Source organism: Lolium rigidum, chromosome 3, assembly GCF_022539505.1.
Source record: "Lolium rigidum isolate FL_2022 chromosome 3, APGP_CSIRO_Lrig_0.1, whole genome shotgun sequence".
NCBI classification, from domain to species: domain Eukaryota; kingdom Viridiplantae; phylum Streptophyta; class Magnoliopsida; order Poales; family Poaceae; genus Lolium; species Lolium rigidum.
In genome coordinates this window covers 400,404,618-400,422,171 of record NC_061510.1, presented here as the reverse complement: position 1 = coordinate 400,422,171, position 17,554 = coordinate 400,404,618, and the positions used below count along the sequence as shown (strand labels likewise).

At 47.3% G+C, this 17,554-nt stretch overlaps 2 protein-coding genes across 2 annotated transcripts; both read right to left on the bottom strand.

Moving 5' to 3' along the window:
• Window positions 1-577: 577 nt before the first annotated feature.
• On the bottom strand, window positions 578-2,594 carry LOC124704613 (60S ribosomal protein L13-1-like). Its single transcript, XM_047236885.1, has 5 exons — window positions 2,500-2,594; window positions 2,195-2,325; window positions 1,607-1,740; window positions 1,045-1,203; window positions 578-945 (listed from the first exon to the last, which is right to left on the bottom strand). Exons 2-5 carry the CDS (start codon window positions 2,301-2,303, stop codon window positions 721-723), a joined length of 627 nt encoding a protein of 208 aa, XP_047092841.1. The 5' UTR covers window positions 2,304-2,325; window positions 2,500-2,594; the 3' UTR covers window positions 578-720.
• Window positions 2,595-4,818: 2,224 nt separating this feature from the next.
• On the bottom strand, window positions 4,819-8,057 carry LOC124704612 (hydroxyproline O-galactosyltransferase GALT6-like). The gene is made up of 7 exons (XM_047236884.1): window positions 7,328-8,057; window positions 6,884-7,119; window positions 6,491-6,778; window positions 6,280-6,408; window positions 6,004-6,177; window positions 5,405-5,512; window positions 4,819-5,308 (listed from the first exon to the last, which is right to left on the bottom strand). Exons 1-7 carry the CDS (start codon window positions 8,055-8,057, stop codon window positions 5,099-5,101), a joined length of 1,875 nt encoding a protein of 624 aa, XP_047092840.1. The 3' UTR covers window positions 4,819-5,098.
• Between the last annotated feature and the right edge of the window lie 9,497 nt (window positions 8,058-17,554).

Below are 17,554 nucleotides of genomic sequence, written 5' to 3'. Positions count from 1 at the left end.
CATATTTTCACGGCAACATGCGGGCAAGTTGTAACTTTTAGGCTCCTCATCCATGGCTTTTTAAATCATGTTCACCATGAATAGAACAATACCAATATATTTCAGTTTTGGGATCGCACAATTATTATCTATATAGATTTGTTTATATCTTGTGATAACGTAAATCAATCCTTGGTAATGCATAAGCATATTTTCACGGCAACATGCGGGCAAGTTGTAACTTTTAGGCTCCTCATCCATGGCTTTTTAAATCATGTTCACCATGAATAGAACAATACCAATATATTTCAGTTTTGGGATCGCACAATTACTATCTATATAGATTTGTTTATATCTTGTGATAACGTAAATCAATCCTTCGTAAAGCATAGCATATTTTCACGGCAACATGCGGGATGTTTAAAGTAACTTTTAAGCTCCTCATCCGGCTTTTAAAATCATCATGAATAGAACAAGATGTAAAAACTTCTTTCGATGGCATAAGGCAGGAGAAGTGTCATCATGCAACACACGGGCATTTTTGCTAGTCTACACATCAAGATCCTTGAATAGGCAGAAATAGAACACAGAATCACAAGCAAAATATCCAAAGACACTCATAGCATAAGATTCGATAGCAGATCATGCGAATAAGTATATCAGGTATCAAACAACAAGGTGTCCAACGAGGGCAAAACAAAAACTTAGAAACTAGCACTTCGGGACAATCAGAAGAGCTCATCACTTCTTCTCCTCCTTCTCTGCCTCGGCAGCCTTCTTCAGACGGGCTCCAAGCTGGCGCTGGTTCATCCTCTCGACGCGGAGCTTGCCGTAGGCCTTGAATGCCTTCATCTCCTCCGTCACCTTGACAACCTCCACAGAGCGCTTCTCGCCACGAGCAATGGGCATGTAGTCGCCCTGGACCTGGGTGGCGTTGGCAAGCTCCTCTGGGGTAGAATCACCAGCCTGAGACAAAGGAATGTGATCAGAAGGTGCAGCAACACAAAACAATATCACCAGAAGAAAAAATACAGAGAAACAGAGTAAGAAAAACAGAAGGCATACCTTGACCTTGCGAGCACGCCTTGGGAAGATAACAAGCTTGGCCTTGTAGGTTTTCAGCCTCTGGACATTGGTCTGCAGACCCTCAAGTGACCTGTTCTTGCGGCGGTGGTCCACAGAGATGCCAATGGTGGGTGCGAGCTTCTTTGGGATGCCAGCAGCCTACAGTTGCAGCATAAACATGTGAGCAGAGAGATAAATGATATTGCAAAATGCATGCACAACCATGGTTGTTCGTCAACAGATAAGCTCATTCCCAAGAAACATATTTTAAAATCTAGCACCCACTAAAGCATGAGGCATCCTTCTCTCATAGAAAGGTAAGAACAATGCAAAGCTAATAGCACAATTAGACAGTTTGTTACTATATGTATATTTGATTGCATACAAACATACATAGGTCTGAAACAAGTAAAAGACAATCAGCTCTGTCAGAAATGGACTAATAGGTGCATTTGATATTATCTTATTAAAGCAAGATAGCATTTGAAAGTTGTGCATGTCTTTCTACACATCACACGCAGGCAATTCAAATGGAAAGGAAAATGAAGAAACGAATTATCACCTTGAGCTCCTCAAGAGTAAATCCCCTGCCAGCCCTGGACTTCATGTTGTACTTGAGAGTCTGGCATTGCACAATGGGGCGAAGAGGTCCAGATGTTGGGCGTGGGAAGATCTTCACAGCCTTCTTTTGGCGAGCTGTGGACAAAACATGGTAAGAAGATGGTTCCTAATTGAATCAAAGTGGTAAATGACAAGTAAATCAGTGACCGCAACTAGTCAAACGCAACAATAAATCAGACGCACGTTTATACAAATCAGATGTATACAGAAGAGAAAATGTTATTCACGTCGAATTCCATGAGACATAACAAATCATGACGAAGTTAGACAACTGGTCCTATGGTTTATAAATGATTTGCCAGTTGTAAATAGATTAACTAAACCTGTCACCAGACAGAAGTTCTTTGGGAATCTAGAGCACTGTCTAATTCAACGAACAGACCCGAACAACAAAATTTGTAACCAACACGAACTCTACCATAATCGCAACGAATTTCACTTCCTAGATCACAGATGTTGCCGACGAACGATGCAGCTAAGATTCTTGCAAGACAAAAAAAAGGGAGACAGGATCTGGTGGGTTGCTCACCAATACGGCGCCTCTGCTTGCGGGCCGGCTGGTTGAACCACGTCTTGACATGCCTCTGCCAGTCCTTCTTGACGTTGCCGCTGGCGATGACGTTGTTGTGCTTCACCATCTCGGCCTCCTCTCCTTCTTCCCTGCAACCGCACACGAATCGATTCAATCAAACGACAGCAAGAACGCGATCCAAAACTAGAGAGGAGCACGGGCGGCTCAGAGCAAAGATGAAGAACCCGCGGCGAGGCGAATCGAAAGTGCGAGAAATTAAATCGACGGGGAGGAGCGAGGTGGAAGAAGCGGGGAGGACGAACCTGGGGCGGCGGCGGCGGCGCGGGAGAGGGCTAGGGTTTTGCGGGTAGTGGAGTGGCGGCGCGAGAGGTGGGAGACGATGAGGGACTTTATAGTGCTAGAATTGCTAGGGTTTTCATCCCTGCGGATGCGAGGCGTCCATTTGTCAGTTATCGGCCCATGGGCTTCGTTAAAAGAATGTGTGGGCTTGCGCCTTGCAGTTCCGTGGAAAAATAACGACTGGGCTTGTCAGTCTGCGTTCGGATTTCGGAAGAGCACGTAGACCGGCTTTCAATTTTGTTTAATTATTGGTGCAAAGATCAAGCCATCAAGAGCAAGGTTTTCTTGTCTACTAAAAAAACAAAAAAATACTAAGTTTTCTTGTCAGCAGTACAGTATCACACGTATCCTGATATCACAATATCATGAAATTTTATTTTAAATAAAAATACGTATATATTCATAATATACCTAAAATAAACTTAAATTTAGCTTGTAATTTAAATTTTGAGCATGTTATATGTCTTTTATATTGTTTGATCATGTAAACGATGTAATTTGAATTGCTAGGGTTTTCGTCCTTGCGGATGCGTGGCCGAGATTCTGGTCCAATTGGCACATGGGCTATAAGTGCGGGTTTGAGCTTCCTTAAAAGAATGTGTGGGCTTGCTCTTCCGTGGAAAAGAGCGAATGGGCTTGTGAGTCTGGGTTTGGAACAGCACGTAGACAGTCCAATTTACTATCCTCTCCCTCTCTCTCCTCCTACAGTTCATGAGAGGCTATACATCCCCTCAAAAAATAGGGGGCTATGCATGGCTATCCGTGGAGTTTCTGCTATCGCTGGCGGATCCCTAGAGATGACCTTGTTTTTAAACGAAGCGGTTTTGCCATGCTGCTCTCTCTCCCAGGCGGCGGCAGATCCCATCTTCACCGGCGTGAGAGTTGGGCCCCTCTCTCTGCTTGCCGCTCAGGCGGCAGGAGGTGGAGGGGACCTCATTCTTCCAATCTGTAGCGAGGGCTTGTCTACTGTGGTGCGTCGTTGGGGTGGTGGGAGCGGCGCCCTGGCAAATAAATCTGCCTCAACTCCACTCCCACACAGGCGGCAACCTTCACGGCGACGTCTCGGAGTTGTTGACAAAGTGTGTCTGTCGATTTTTTGGGTCGCTAGCTTGGTCTTCTAACCGTTCTTCAGATCTGGCGAGATCTATTTCTCGAAGTGCCGCCGACGTTTGTCGTTATCCACGATGGCATTGGGGGCCGGGGCGAGGTGGATGCTCTGAAACAAGGATGTTGGTCAGGAGATGGTGGATTTGCCATTCTTCCTTGACTTCGTTGAAGGGATACGGTGGATCTTGGTCCAAGATAGCACGGGGACGTCCCCCGTCGACATGCCACATTGACATGTGCCTCGTTGCTTGCAGCGGGCCTGTTCATCGACTCACAAAGCCTCGTTGGCGATGGTGCTCTTTTGGATCTGGCAATGGTGGAGGCTCGGCGTCTCTTCCAACGCTTGTCTAGGCGGCGTTGGAGTTTCGCGGCGGCCGCTGGCTTCGGCGAGTGCAGGAAACCCTAGGGATAGTTTTGTATTTTTCTGTCTTTTAGGATTTTTCTGCAAAGTTTTTGAGGACAACTGTTTTCTCCTGGTCTATCTGGTAGCTTTCACGTTTGACTTTCTGGAAGAAAAAAAATAGGCCTTAAGCCTTGGGATGGAGATAGTAACTTATTTTTTTTATTAAGAGAATTGGCTATAGGAAAGTTGAAGAAAAACGATCAGAGTTCTTGTTCTAGGTGTCGCACGTGGCCAGAGCTCCATGAAATCCCAGATAACCGAACACGGCTAGGCGCAGCATGCCCCCATTTCTAATTTGACGCCGGCGTCCCCCATACGGTCCCTATATAGGCTGCGCCGGTACGGGGAGGGCGAGTGGAGATGCTCTAACTTTCTACACCTGTCCGACTCCACTCTCTCCAACTCAAACCCTCGCCAAGTTAAAAGAAAACTCAAACCCTCGCCACTGGTGATAAACAAGCTCGTCAACGATAGAAATATGATGTAGCATTTGAACCTGACTGGTGTACCAAGCACTAACTTGATCAGTAAAAATACCAGGTCTCCAATGATTTATTTCAATTCTTGACTATGTATCTCCTATTCTTATGGAGAGGTGACAAGACTTCATCTGAGGTCTAAGCAGTCATGTCCTTAACGCTGCCGAGCACAGCGCGTACCGCATATGCACTTTGCTAAGCAGATGCAGGAAGTATGGAGTCGACAATGCACATGAGCAGCAGCCGTTATCACAAATTCTGCTGAACATACAAAGCATGAACACAAATTGATGTGACGATGACATTTAATCTAATAGAATATATAAAGACAAGCCCCTATACAAGTGAGATCAGCAAGCTGTTAGTTCCTAGGTCAAAAACTATTTGACATCTCTCATATACATCAGCCTCTATCAAGCTAGTGTCAGCATGAGCAGCTGAATCTGCCACTGACCAAAATAATGAACGAATTGCCTACAGGGGTCCAGGAAGAAGGAGCGCCTCCAAATCAAGCCCAGACACCTTGCTGCTCCATTCTCCAAAGGGCCAGAGCTGCTTTTTACCAGTTCATTGTCACCTGGCATTGCAGCATTGAGCGCTCCCGGACTGCAATTTCCTCCACAAGCAGATCATGTGCTGCGGTGACTGGTAGTGCGCGGTGTAGTAGCCATCGAAGCAACCGGACTGGTAGAACCTGAAGTCGTGCGAATACACGACCCGACGGCGAGTCCTGTTGAACTTCTCAACCCACATACCCATGCTCACGTCTTCCATCTTGAACAGCTGCAACAACCAATTTGGTCACATCCGTTTATTAGGCTCTAGACAAAATAACAGAAATGTTCCGATATTTACTGACAAAGAGTGGCAATGACTTACCCTCAGTGTCTGGTTGTCAAACTCAGATACGATGTACTGAGCGATGTCTGATGAGATCACATAGCCCGGTCCATTAGCATAGGGTGGGTATGCTTCCTCTTCCCATTCCTGGAAAGGTGCAGGAAAATTGCATCACACTCATGTATTATGCAGGGTGAGATAGATTGCTACCGGGAGAAAATTTCGAAAACTATGACATCGTAATACCACTGCCAGCGGGTATAATAAAATAGAATACTTGTGTTTAAAAAGCGATCAATAATTAGTCTGCAGGTATAATCATAGCTCCAGCAATGAGGTAAACCAATCCTTGCTTTAAGTAAAGGCAGCAGCTAACATAAACACACTAAAACATGAGACTGAAAAGGGGAATGAACAGGCATATAAAGCATCAATATGCTGAATAATGGAAGTCCCACCAATCGACATGAAGGCACTAAAAGAAAAGGGAGAATGAACTGATATATAAAGCATCGGTATCGTGAATAATGAAAGTCCCACCAAAGGAGGAATTTGCATGACCGAGCACACAAGGATTCTTTTGTTTCTTTATTAAGGAAAGCATGCTACATGTAAGTGCAAAGGAAACTGCATCATACCTCATACGTTACAGCCCACTTTCCAGAACGTAAAGGTTTGTGGTAGTAGTTTATGTTCCCCACATACATACTGGCCTCACTAGTTACTTTCTTGACTTGATCTAACACCGAGTCAATTCTAACGAAGGTATCGTCGTCACATTTCATTATGTATTTTGCTGGAACAACACGCACCTGCAAGATAGACAAAGTCAACATGAGGATATTTGGGACGAAACTGAAGCATGGTACAGTTATAGTTAAAAACATATAGTTTGTGCAAATCGAATTTCTTACCCCATACTCAGCAATGGCAATAGTCTTTAAAACAACAAGGTCATAGCTATCCATGAAAGGCACCAGAACAATGTCACCAAAGAACTCAGCCTCCTTTTTCAGCTCTTCATTGACCTCTTCTTTCCCATTCTGTGAAGACGCTTTCGATTGTTCAGAATTTGCAGAATTCAGTAATATAACTTCAAAATGCAGCCATCCAACGATTACTTACCAGAGCGACGAAAAACCGAGCAACACTGTTAGATGATTTCCTCGTAGCAATCATCCACGACTTCCGCGCAGCCATACGCTCGGCGAAATGGTTGGCCGCCGAAAGGATGCCAATGAAAAGCTCAACAGGTTCAGTTGGCAGTGGTGCAGCCTTCCACTGTTCCGACATTTCGAGGTATCTCTGTGGATCGAAGCTCGGATGTGATTTCGGCAAATGATCGGCAACAATGGACTCGATGTCAAGGTCTCCGTTCAACGACAGGCCTGTCGCATCCTCAAGATTGTAGCCCTGTTAAATCAACAAATCGACCGTCAATCAGATGACAAGTTCTCCGTGTCTGTGATGGATAACCCATGGGCAAATCCCCGTGAGGCGTGGCATTAGGGAACTTACAGTGCGGTAAGGGAACGATGCGACATGCCGCTCATCAACATTGACATGGTAGCCTTCCAAACCAGCTGTGATAGTTAGCACAAACTGCTTGCCCTCTGCAAACGGGTATGCCCAGTCGACAGACGGCTTCTCCGGCCTGCCGACCAAACTGCTCAACCACCAGTTCGCCTTTGATTCCTCTGACTTGGCGCCATCATCCCAGCGAGTCCATCTCTCGCACTTGAGCTGCCCATCAACTGAAAGACAAAAACCCATCACGTCAAGTTCACAATAATCGCATGAAAATTCAGTGATGCAAATTGTGTAGCCACGATCATTCCGCAAAAGACATCAAACATGTTGTGGGTTTATCAGACGAAACAGTTTCCAAGTTGAACCTACTGCAAATTCGTACCGAACGGCGGGGAAAAGCGAAATTGAACTGCGAAACCCAATCAAGCTCACCTTTGCCCTCGTCGGGGCGCGACGGCCAGCCCTCGCATCGCTGCGGCAGCGCCCACTGCATCCGGTAGCAGGTGTTGAGCTCGATGACGGGGCGGCCGCTGAAGTCCCCGGCGATCCTGGGGTTGAAGTGCAGTATCCGGGGCGGGTCCTCCCCCTGCACGGCCTTGGTCCCCAGCAGCTCCACCATGAACTGCGACGCGGCCGACCCAGCCTTCTTTGTCGGTCGTGCCAGCACGGTGACGCGCGACCCCACGGCCATCCCGCACGGCAGCTCCACGGCCACCGGGGTGCTCGCGAGGCGGTCTGTGGGCACGGAGACGGTGGCGGGGCAGGACGCGGAGGCGGACGGGGAGGGGGAAGGGGAGGAGGGGAGCGCGGGAGGGGAGGAGAGGAGGCGCGGGAGGAGCGGCGCCGCGGCGGCGAAGGCGGAGGCCGCGGAGGATTCGATTGAGGAGGCGGTGGAGGAGTTGGAGCGGCGGAGGTGGATGGAGGAGAGGGCGAGGCGGGAGCGGCGGGGAGGGACGGGGGTGGGGAAGGTGCGCGTCTCGGGCCGGAGCGGGGCGGAGGAGGAGGAGCGGAGGGATGCGGCCTGGAGCTCGCGGCGGCGGGGGCGGTGGGTGGCGACGGGGGAGACGGAGACGGTGGGGAGCTCGAGGAAGAGCAGGAAGAGGAGGTACGCCGCCGCGGCGGCGAGGAGGAGCGCCAGCCGGCACGCGCGCTTCGGCGGCATGGCGGCGGTGGTGGTCAGCAGAGCAGCAGTCCCGGTGGCGAGGTGAGGTGAGGGAGGAGTAGCCGTTCGGGACTGGGTCCGCGGCGCGGCTGGGTGGTTTTATTCAGGGGACGGCGGAGTGGGGACGCGGAGTGTTGGAAGACTGGACCAATGCGCGGCGATCGTGGAGAGGGATTCTGACGCAGCGCAACGGCTTGTTTCTGACCAGGTTTTTGGTGTATCGACGATGGGTGAACTGGCCCCGACTCCACTCGTGCACCGCCGCAAATACAAATATATGCTTTCGAAATATGTACTCGTATTAATTTTGGCAAAAAGGAATACTAATGGAGGTGGAATTAGCAGAGCCGCGATAAAAATTATAAAATGGAGGGAGGGAGTAACTACTTTTTATGTTTCTTTTGAAGCATCAGTTCGCAAACCCTCGCGTTGCCCCCTCTAGGGTCAATCGAGGAAAAACCCTAGCCACCCCAGTCGTCTCCCCCTCCCCCTTCCCCCTCACCTTGTCGTCCCTGGTGGTGACCGCCGGACCCACACGCCGCATGTGAAGGGGGCGGCAGGGCTGTGGCGCAGCGGGAGGGGCACCACTCGGCGGCGGTGTAAAACGGCGACAAGACATACCACGTCGAAGTTGGCGAGTCTCGCCAGCATGATGCAGCGGGGTCTCGTTGATGGTCGCAATGTGGTGGACTCCCACAGGGTGGCGACTAGGGGCTATGCGGAGCTCTACCCTAAAACTGAACCGTCTGTTGATGGAGGTGACGGCTTCTGAAGCGAGAGCATGAGACGTTCGCGGAGGGTCTGCTACACCGGACATGTGCGCTTGTTTCTTCGTATGGTGACTCAGCGATGCCCTCGGTGCTTGATTGGCTGATGGATGTTGGTTTATGTTTTTAGGGTATCAGGCCCTAACTATATGTTTCTTCACCCATTGTCAGGTTTATACTGATGTTAAGTGGTATCTTTAGGACGTATGACTTTGGTAGATCCTTTATACTGAATAAAATCTCAATACAAAAATGCACAGGGCGGGGTTAATTACGTTTCCTCTTTTGAAAAAAAAAAAGCTATTCCTGTGTGCGTGTAAAGACATCGCAATATATAACTTTCCCGTGTGCCTTTTTTATCCCATCTCGCAGCTTGAAGGATCGCCGCCGCACGTGCACATGCGTGTATCTGCCTTGTCCTTTTGCTCCTGCCTGCGTACGTCCACGGGATTGATTTCCTTGGGCTGGAAGGAAAGGAAGCTCCCGATCCTTCCGGCGTAGCGTGGCGTGCGGCATGACCGCCGGCCCTATGGTTGTTGGTACGGTACGGGCGTTCCGGTCAACCAAAACACAGACGCCACCGATGGACGCGTTGCGTTCAGTTGGGGCCGCGTGTGGAAGCGGCGATTGACGGTGATGGATGTGCGTGCTAGTGGCCGGCCGGTGGGTGTGGTTTGGTTTGAACGCGTACGTACGTTCCCGCGGCCAGGAGTCGGCTACACAAACAGACAGGCTGTGCTCAACTCGAAAGAGGGTGACATGCATGGCGGTGCCGCTAGTCTTCTGTGCGCGTGCAGCCGGCAGCGGCAGCAACGCCACCCCGTCGCTACGGTGTGTTTGGTGGCAGTCGAGGACGATGATGGCCGGTTTATAAGAGCCGCGGCCCCGAAGCGTCCCCAACCGGGGTTTGGGAACGTGTTTTCTTCGTGCCGTCGCTTCCCAGCTGCGTCTCCCAAATAAAATTTTATATATTTAAAATTTAAGCGAATTCATTCGAACTTGATATATATTACATAGATTCGAACGAATTCGATGAAATTTAAACTAAAACTAATATAATAGTACTTGGGCGTCGTAGTACTAGTGGAAGTTATACATGTCGTCGGTGATGACCTCCTGCTTGCCTCTCGTCGGGCTCGTCGAGTCGTCGACGAACTCGTCCTTCACCACGCCGCTTGGTCCAGCCTCGCCATCGTCGGTGACACTAGTAACAATTGGGGCTTCTATAACGATTTTAGTTCGTCAGCGAAAGGGCAAAATCCGTCATGGAGGCCTCATGCTGACGGTTTGCAGGACCGCCGCGGACCTCGCGTCACATGGCCAGGCTAACAGTTAGATTTGGCCGCCACGGATCCATGACGGATTTGTGCTGGCCCAGAGCTCACCCGGTCCAAGTAGTTGTCACGCAAATAACTGTCATGAGCCGGCTCCCCTCACCACCGGCGACCACCATGTCAGGTGTGTCAGTCCAATGATTACCATGTCGGACAATGATTAACTTGTCAGACCAATCATTAAGCTGTCAGTTCGGTCGACTCTAAGCTTTGTCGTCTAGCCTGACGCCATCATCGCCGTGGCATGGGTAACGTTTCGCATTAGGAAGCCAACACGTGTCTGTATGATGACGACAGCCTTACCAATCGAAACGTGCCACGTCGACAAATGAATAAGGACACGTTATCCAATAGAATCTCACTTCGTGGACAAATAATAATAGGGCAAGAGGACCAGTAGTATTCCGGCACGTGCCAAATTTAGGACGACAGACTTTACCCACCGACACGTGGCACATCCCGTTGACTGACACGTGCAGCCAGGTGGACGAGTAAGAAATAGCCACGTGTCCGGAACCAGCAACGCGAGGCCTGCTTATAGCTGGACCGTATTTCAAGTTCGGCCCAGGTAAAAATAAGCCCGTCGAAAGCCCGCAAAGCGAGGCCTGCTTACTGCCGGGCCGGTTTTCTAGTTCGGCCCCGTAAAGATTATGACACCGCCCTTTATGAGGTGAGACATTTATATGTTCACGGCTGGATTATATTCGGTCCAGTTTCCCAGTTTAGTACATGACAATGTGTGCCCACGGCCTATCATATAAAAGATATCAGCCTGCTATGATAAATTACAGACCCATGAATACGCATCGTAAATGACATAAAATGGCCTAATGAAATTTCTTGCAGAAACCGAAGCCACGAAAGTAACAGAAATAATTCCAGACATATATAATAATATAATTACATTGAACGAGAATTAATATAATTACATTGATTACAAGCATACACACATCACAGTTAAATGAGTACAGTTGCAGGAACATTAGTTCAATGTGGACCATAACCGTCCAACCATCTAAACCAACAGTTCAACATCGCACCACCAAAATAACAGTTCAGCCAATAACCAGCCAACCATCAAAATCAACCATTGAACATCGCACCACCAGTCCACCATAGCCATTATATGGGTTAGGAAGTCTACCTTTACTCGTGAATGAACCTGAGCAACTCCTCCATCTTTGCATATATCCCGGAGTGCAGGTATTCATTTTCCTTCATCTTGTTGGCCAATTGATTTATTTGATTGTGTTGGGTGTTGACAAGATCCTCTAGTTCTGCAGTTACCATCTTCTGTTTCTTGAGCTCAGCAGCAATTTTGCTACTGCTGCGTCGAGAGGGTTGCTGATGCATGATCCACAGGACATCATGTAAGCACTCGGACTCAGTCTTGGTTCCTCCATCTGATGTAACTCGATACAGCGCATGTTCCATCTCGGTCTTGTTTTGCGATGAAAAACATGGTTATCAGATACAACAAGATATAAACTTTGCCACATCAGTGGGGACTCTTTGATAGATAACTTATAGTTACATCTTGTACAGCATGGGAGAAGCGCCTTTCCCGGTTAATGTGGCACTCCTTGAACTTATCCAATGGACTGAGTTCTTCATTGTTGGACTTGGCCTTCTGAAAAGAAAAACATACGTGCAGCCAGCTTAAAGATCTATGAGGGGAGTGTGAAAAGAGTTTATATAACTGTCATCTGTTAAATATTGGTTTGCATTTGGATAACAATTAAAAGCAATCTGAGCAGAGCATCTTGCTGGTAGACCAGATCAATGTGCTGAAAACTAATATAAAACAACTAATCATCAAAACAGATTTATTTAATTTGCATGGACATGCCCATCACATATGTAAACAATTTATGTAGATGACAAAGTTGGAATCATAAAAAAATGGTACCTCCTATGATGTATAGTAAGTTGCATGGTTGACCCCAACAATTATTATGGATCAGAGATTCAGAGGGAGTACCTAGAATTGCATACACTAGCACAAAATTCTTGAATACATATGAATATGAATACACTCAAGTTATCAAACTAGAATCATGCAGAACCAACATTCAGCAAAAAAAAAACAACTAAATATCCATCAAACGTGAAACATCTATCAAGATTCATGCACTAGCCTACGCAACCAAAACAACAAACTGATTGCAAGGGCTAGTACAATCGACTTATACATACATCAACAACATCCACTGCCGTTTAGGTTGAGTCTAGGTCCTTACCAAGATTCCCAAGTGAGTGGCATAGCTCTGCGACCCAGTGGTTCGATGGAACATAACCTTAGAATGGTTCCTTCTGTTCATATCGCAGACCGCCTGCAAACATTGTCGACTTAGTAACACAAAAGCATACTGTCAAGCTTCATGCAATAGCCAACGCAACCAAAAGTCCGAACTGATGGAAAGGGTAAGCAATCAACATATACACTCAACATTCCCCCTCACGTGTGACGGGAGACAACTCAACACGTGGAGACTAGAGGTATAGCTCAAGAGGCATATACGTGGACTCCGAAGAGGGCAACGGAGGGCAGCAACAATTTTTAGGATAAATTGCGAAAGCCAAGACTCAGAACTCGAAACCGTGGGCTCTGACACCATGTCAAGCTTCATGCAATAGCCAACGCAACCAAAAGTCCGAATAGATGGGACACTTAACACATACAAATAGTAGCTTTGATTTCTGAAAGGAACCAACCTTTTTTCTTGGGATCCATCCAATGATGCACAAGCTCATTCCACTCGGAGTTGTTCGTAGAATGGACATGACTTATTTTCGGCACTTCATTGGGAAGATGGCGATCAAAATACTTGGCTTTCAACATGTGCCGATGTTGATGAATGCCTTTTTAAAGATGCTTTATACATACTGCTTTTACTGGTGAAGCAGTTATGTCCATACTAAGCTTCGCCTGATGACATGTAAAACAGAAAGAATGGATGGCTCTGCAGGATGGCATCTGCATATAAACGTCAAAGAGGGGAAATGACCAGCAGAATGTACTTACAACCACTCTGTTGTAATAACCATGGAGGAGTTGAGTGCCACCCTTGTACTTGTTCCAGTGCGAACGCACAGGAACCTAGTTCCTGACTGCAATGTTGCATTCACTTGCAAACTTTGCAGCGATTGCAGCTGAAACTGGCCTAGTCCTTCCCTTTGGAATGACTACTGGCAGTTTGGGAACCTTTGGGAACATACTTCTGAATTTTTTTGGCAAGTTGATGTTTACTCCCCTTGCCACTACAAAAAAAAAATAAGAACATGTAAGGTAATAAAAGAGGTACTCCAAACAAAATATGGACGAAAAAAGAGACTAAATACACAAATCATGCCTTTAACCCCATTGCTGGACAGGGTTTCTGATGTCTACGGGTGCTTCTATTCTTGTAGACAGTGTTGGGCCTCCAAGAGCAGAGGTTTGTAGAATAGCAGCAAGTTTCCCTTAAGTGGATCACCCAAGGTTTATCGAACTCAGGGAGGAAGAGGTCAAAGATATCCCTCTCATGCAACCCCGCAACCACAAAGCAAGAAGTCTCTTGTGTCCCCAACACACCTAATAGGTGCACTAGTTCGGCGAAGAGATAGTGAAATACGGGTGGTATAAATAAGTATGAGCAAGTGGCAACGGCACCGGAAAAGTGCTTTGCCCAGGACAAGAAACAAGCGTAGTAACGCAGCGGTAGTAACGCAGTAGAAACAAGAAACAAGCAGCGATAGCGATATTTAGGAACAAGGCCTAGGGATTAGACTTTCACTAGTGGACACTCTCAACTTTGATCACATAACAGAATAGATAAATGCATACTCTACACTCTCTTGTTGGATGATGAACACCACTAATTGCGTAGGATTACACGAACCCTCAATGCCGGAGTTAACAAGCTCCACAATATTGAATGTTCATATTTAAATAACCTTAGAGTGCATGACAGATCAACACAACTAAACCAAGTACTAACATAGCATGCACACTCGTCACCTTCACACTATGTAGGAGGAATAGATCGCATCAATACCATCATAGCAATAGTTAACTTCATAATCTACAAGAGATCATAATCATAGCCTACGCCAAGTACTAACACGGATGCACACACTGTCACCATTACACCGTGCTGGAGGAATAAACTACTTTAATAACATCACTAGAGTAGCACATGGATAAATTGTGATACAAAACACATTGCAATCATAAAGAGATATAAATAAGCACTTCACTATGCCATTCATAACGACGAATAAGTATTCTGTGAAATATAGCCTAAGAGACCCACACGGTGCACACACTGTCACCTTTACACACGTGGGACAAGGAGTCTCCGGAGATCACATAAGTAAAACCCACTTGACTAGCACAATGACATCTAGATTACAAGCATCATCATATGAATCTCAATCATGTAAGGCAGCTCATGAGATTATTGTATTGAAGCACATAGGAGAGAGATGAACCACATAGCTACCGGTACAGCCCCGAGCCTCGATGGAGAACTACTCCCTCCTCATGGGAGACAGCAGCGTTGATGGAGATGGCGGTGGTGTCGATGGAGGATCCTTCCGGGGGCACTTCCCCGTCCCGGCGGCGTGCCGGAACAGAGACTCCTGTCCCCCAGATCTTGGCTTTGCGATGGCGGCTCTGGAAGGTTTCTCGTACCGTGGCTTTTTCGTATCGAGGTTTTAGGTCAGGGACCTTTATATAGGCAAAGAGGCGGCGTCAGAAGGTCAACGAGGCGGTGACACAATAGGGGGCGCGGCCTGAGCCCCGGCCGCGCCGCCCTATCATCCGGGCCCACCGGGGCTCCCCTCCGGTGGCTCTCGTGTGTTTTGGAAGCTTCGTGGAAAAATAGGATGCCGGGCGTTGATTTCGTCCGATTCCGAGAATATTTCCTTACTAGGATTTCCGGAACCAAAAACAAGCAGAAAACAGAACCGGCCCTTCGGCATCTCGTCAATAGGTTAGTTCCGGAAAACGCATAATAATGACATAAAGTATGCATAAAACATGTAGATATCATCAATAATGTGGCATGGAACATAAGAAATTATCGATACGTCGGAGACGTATCAGTTTCCACCTCAGGATCCCCGAGTCCTGCATCTTTGCTGGCCTGATGGGTTTGGTCATCAGGCTGAGGGTTTGCATGATCTTCATAATTCATGTGCTTGTTGGCATCCATCTGGTCAGTGCACTCCACGAAGACAGGCCATGTTGCATCATTACCTGTGACAAGGGAGTAAGCGAGCATATGTGGTCATTTTGAAACAAAAGCTATACTAAATGCATGTAATAACTTGACAACACTACTTGATAGATGTAGTATGCATTATGTGCTACAACTTGCCTTCAACAAGAGAAGGGTTCAGACGTAGGGATCTCCGTGGGGCTGAGATTGGACTTCGTTTGTGTCTAGGAGCTGGTGGGTCTGGTGATGATATTTTCATGCCTGGCTGCGTCAAGGTTCCATCTAGAGTCGTTAGGTTTTCCTTGTAGCTAGCCGTAGGTATCTTCTTGCGCTGGTAAGAAGCATGACATTGATCATTGTATACAGGAACAATTGATTGGCATTCATAATCAAACATTTATAGATATGATAAAGCAAGATGAGATGGAGGAACTAGCACCTTAGCTGCCGAGAGAGAAGGGGAGCTCTCAAGCATATCATGTAACAAGACTGCAAGCTCATAATCTCCTTCAGGTGGCTGAGATGTTGATATTCTCTTGTTGCCCTTAGCAGTTGAGCCTCCCCTTTTACTATTATAATCCCCCATTGAAGCATGTGATGCTACCATCATCTCAACAGGAGAAGCTCTAGGAAGTTTTGCAATGTTCCTCCTCTTTTTATTGCGTTTTCCTGCCGCTGCTAAAATAGCAAGTACAAACATTAAGGTAAAGTTTGGTAGCTCGGTATTATCTAAACCGACGTAATACTAATTTTTTTTTGAAACAAGATGGCCCAACCACGGGGAGGCCCATCTTATATTGAAAGCTCACATGTTTTTATAGACACACTGAAGGAAGGAAAAAACTCCAGTAACAGAGAACAAAGACCACTCACAAGTCACAACACAGGAAGTAATACTGATAATTTAATTTGCCAAAACAGTTTACATTGTGGAACACAGGCCACACGGCTATATTTTATAACCAAAATATTCCAACGCCTGCCTAACAAATACCAGAGTTTTCCTCGTTTCTTAGTTCTAGATAAATAAGGTCAGACTTCTTTCTTGAATACTTAAAAAACGTAGTTATCGAGAATATTTTGATTTTTGAATCAAATTATTTACAGAATCCAAACATCCGAAACGTAGTTTAAGATGTGCGTATGTGTGGTATGTATGATGATATAGAGCGAAAATACTTGTATTTATAAGCCAGTAACAAACGAACTAAATCGGTATTCTCTTAGCAATCGACAAGGAAACTACCCAATTGATAGCAATCGACCGAACATTCGAGCACAGGCAAAATAATCGAACTAACTGGGTGCGAAAAAACAAGTATACCCGTTCCTAGCCTCATGGCGAGGAAGAGGATTTGTCTCAACTGGCGTAGATGTGGCCCGAGACGATGGACCGCTACGGTATGGTTGGAGCGCGGCGATGATGTGCAGGGCGAACTCCGGAGGGAGAAGTAGCCGGCGGATTCAGAGCATCTCCGCCTGCGTCTTTCAAATTATCCCCCAAACAGCGCCAGAGCGAGCCTTTAGAAGACGTGTTTTCTCGTGTCGCGTTTGCGGGACGTCGCTCCCTAGCCGCGTCCCCCAAATAAATAAAAGTGCACAAAAATGAAGGTTTTCATTCAAATTTGATTATATTTTACAAGTTTGAATAAAAACAGCTAGATTATCTAACCCTAGCCTACTGGCTGCCTGACGGTGCATTCGACGGCCCTGCCCTGTCATCGCCTCCCCTCCGTCGCAGCTCCTTCGCCGCACGCCGCCTCTCCCTACGGAGCTTGACGAGAAGACGCCGTTGCTCGATCAGCGCGTCTTTCGCCTGCCTTCCCTTGTGGCGCGGCCTGGAGGGAGAGTTTGACGGCGCGGCGAATCAGCTCGTTTTCGCGAGCACGGGCGTCGTCCTGCAGCTTCTTCTGTGACTTGAACGACTCGACGAGCGCTCCTTGTTGAGCCGCTGATGGCGTGTATTTCACACGTTCGTTGGGCAACCCCAAGAGGAAGGTATGATGCGCACAGCAGCAAGTTTTCCCTCAGAAAGAAACCAAGGTTTATCGAACCGGGAGGAGCCAAGAAGCACGTTGAAGGTTGATGGCGGCGGGATGTAGTGCGGCGCAACACCAGAGATTCCGGCGCCAACGTGGAACCCGCACAACACAACCAAAGTACTTTGCCCCAACGAAACGAGTGAGGTTGTC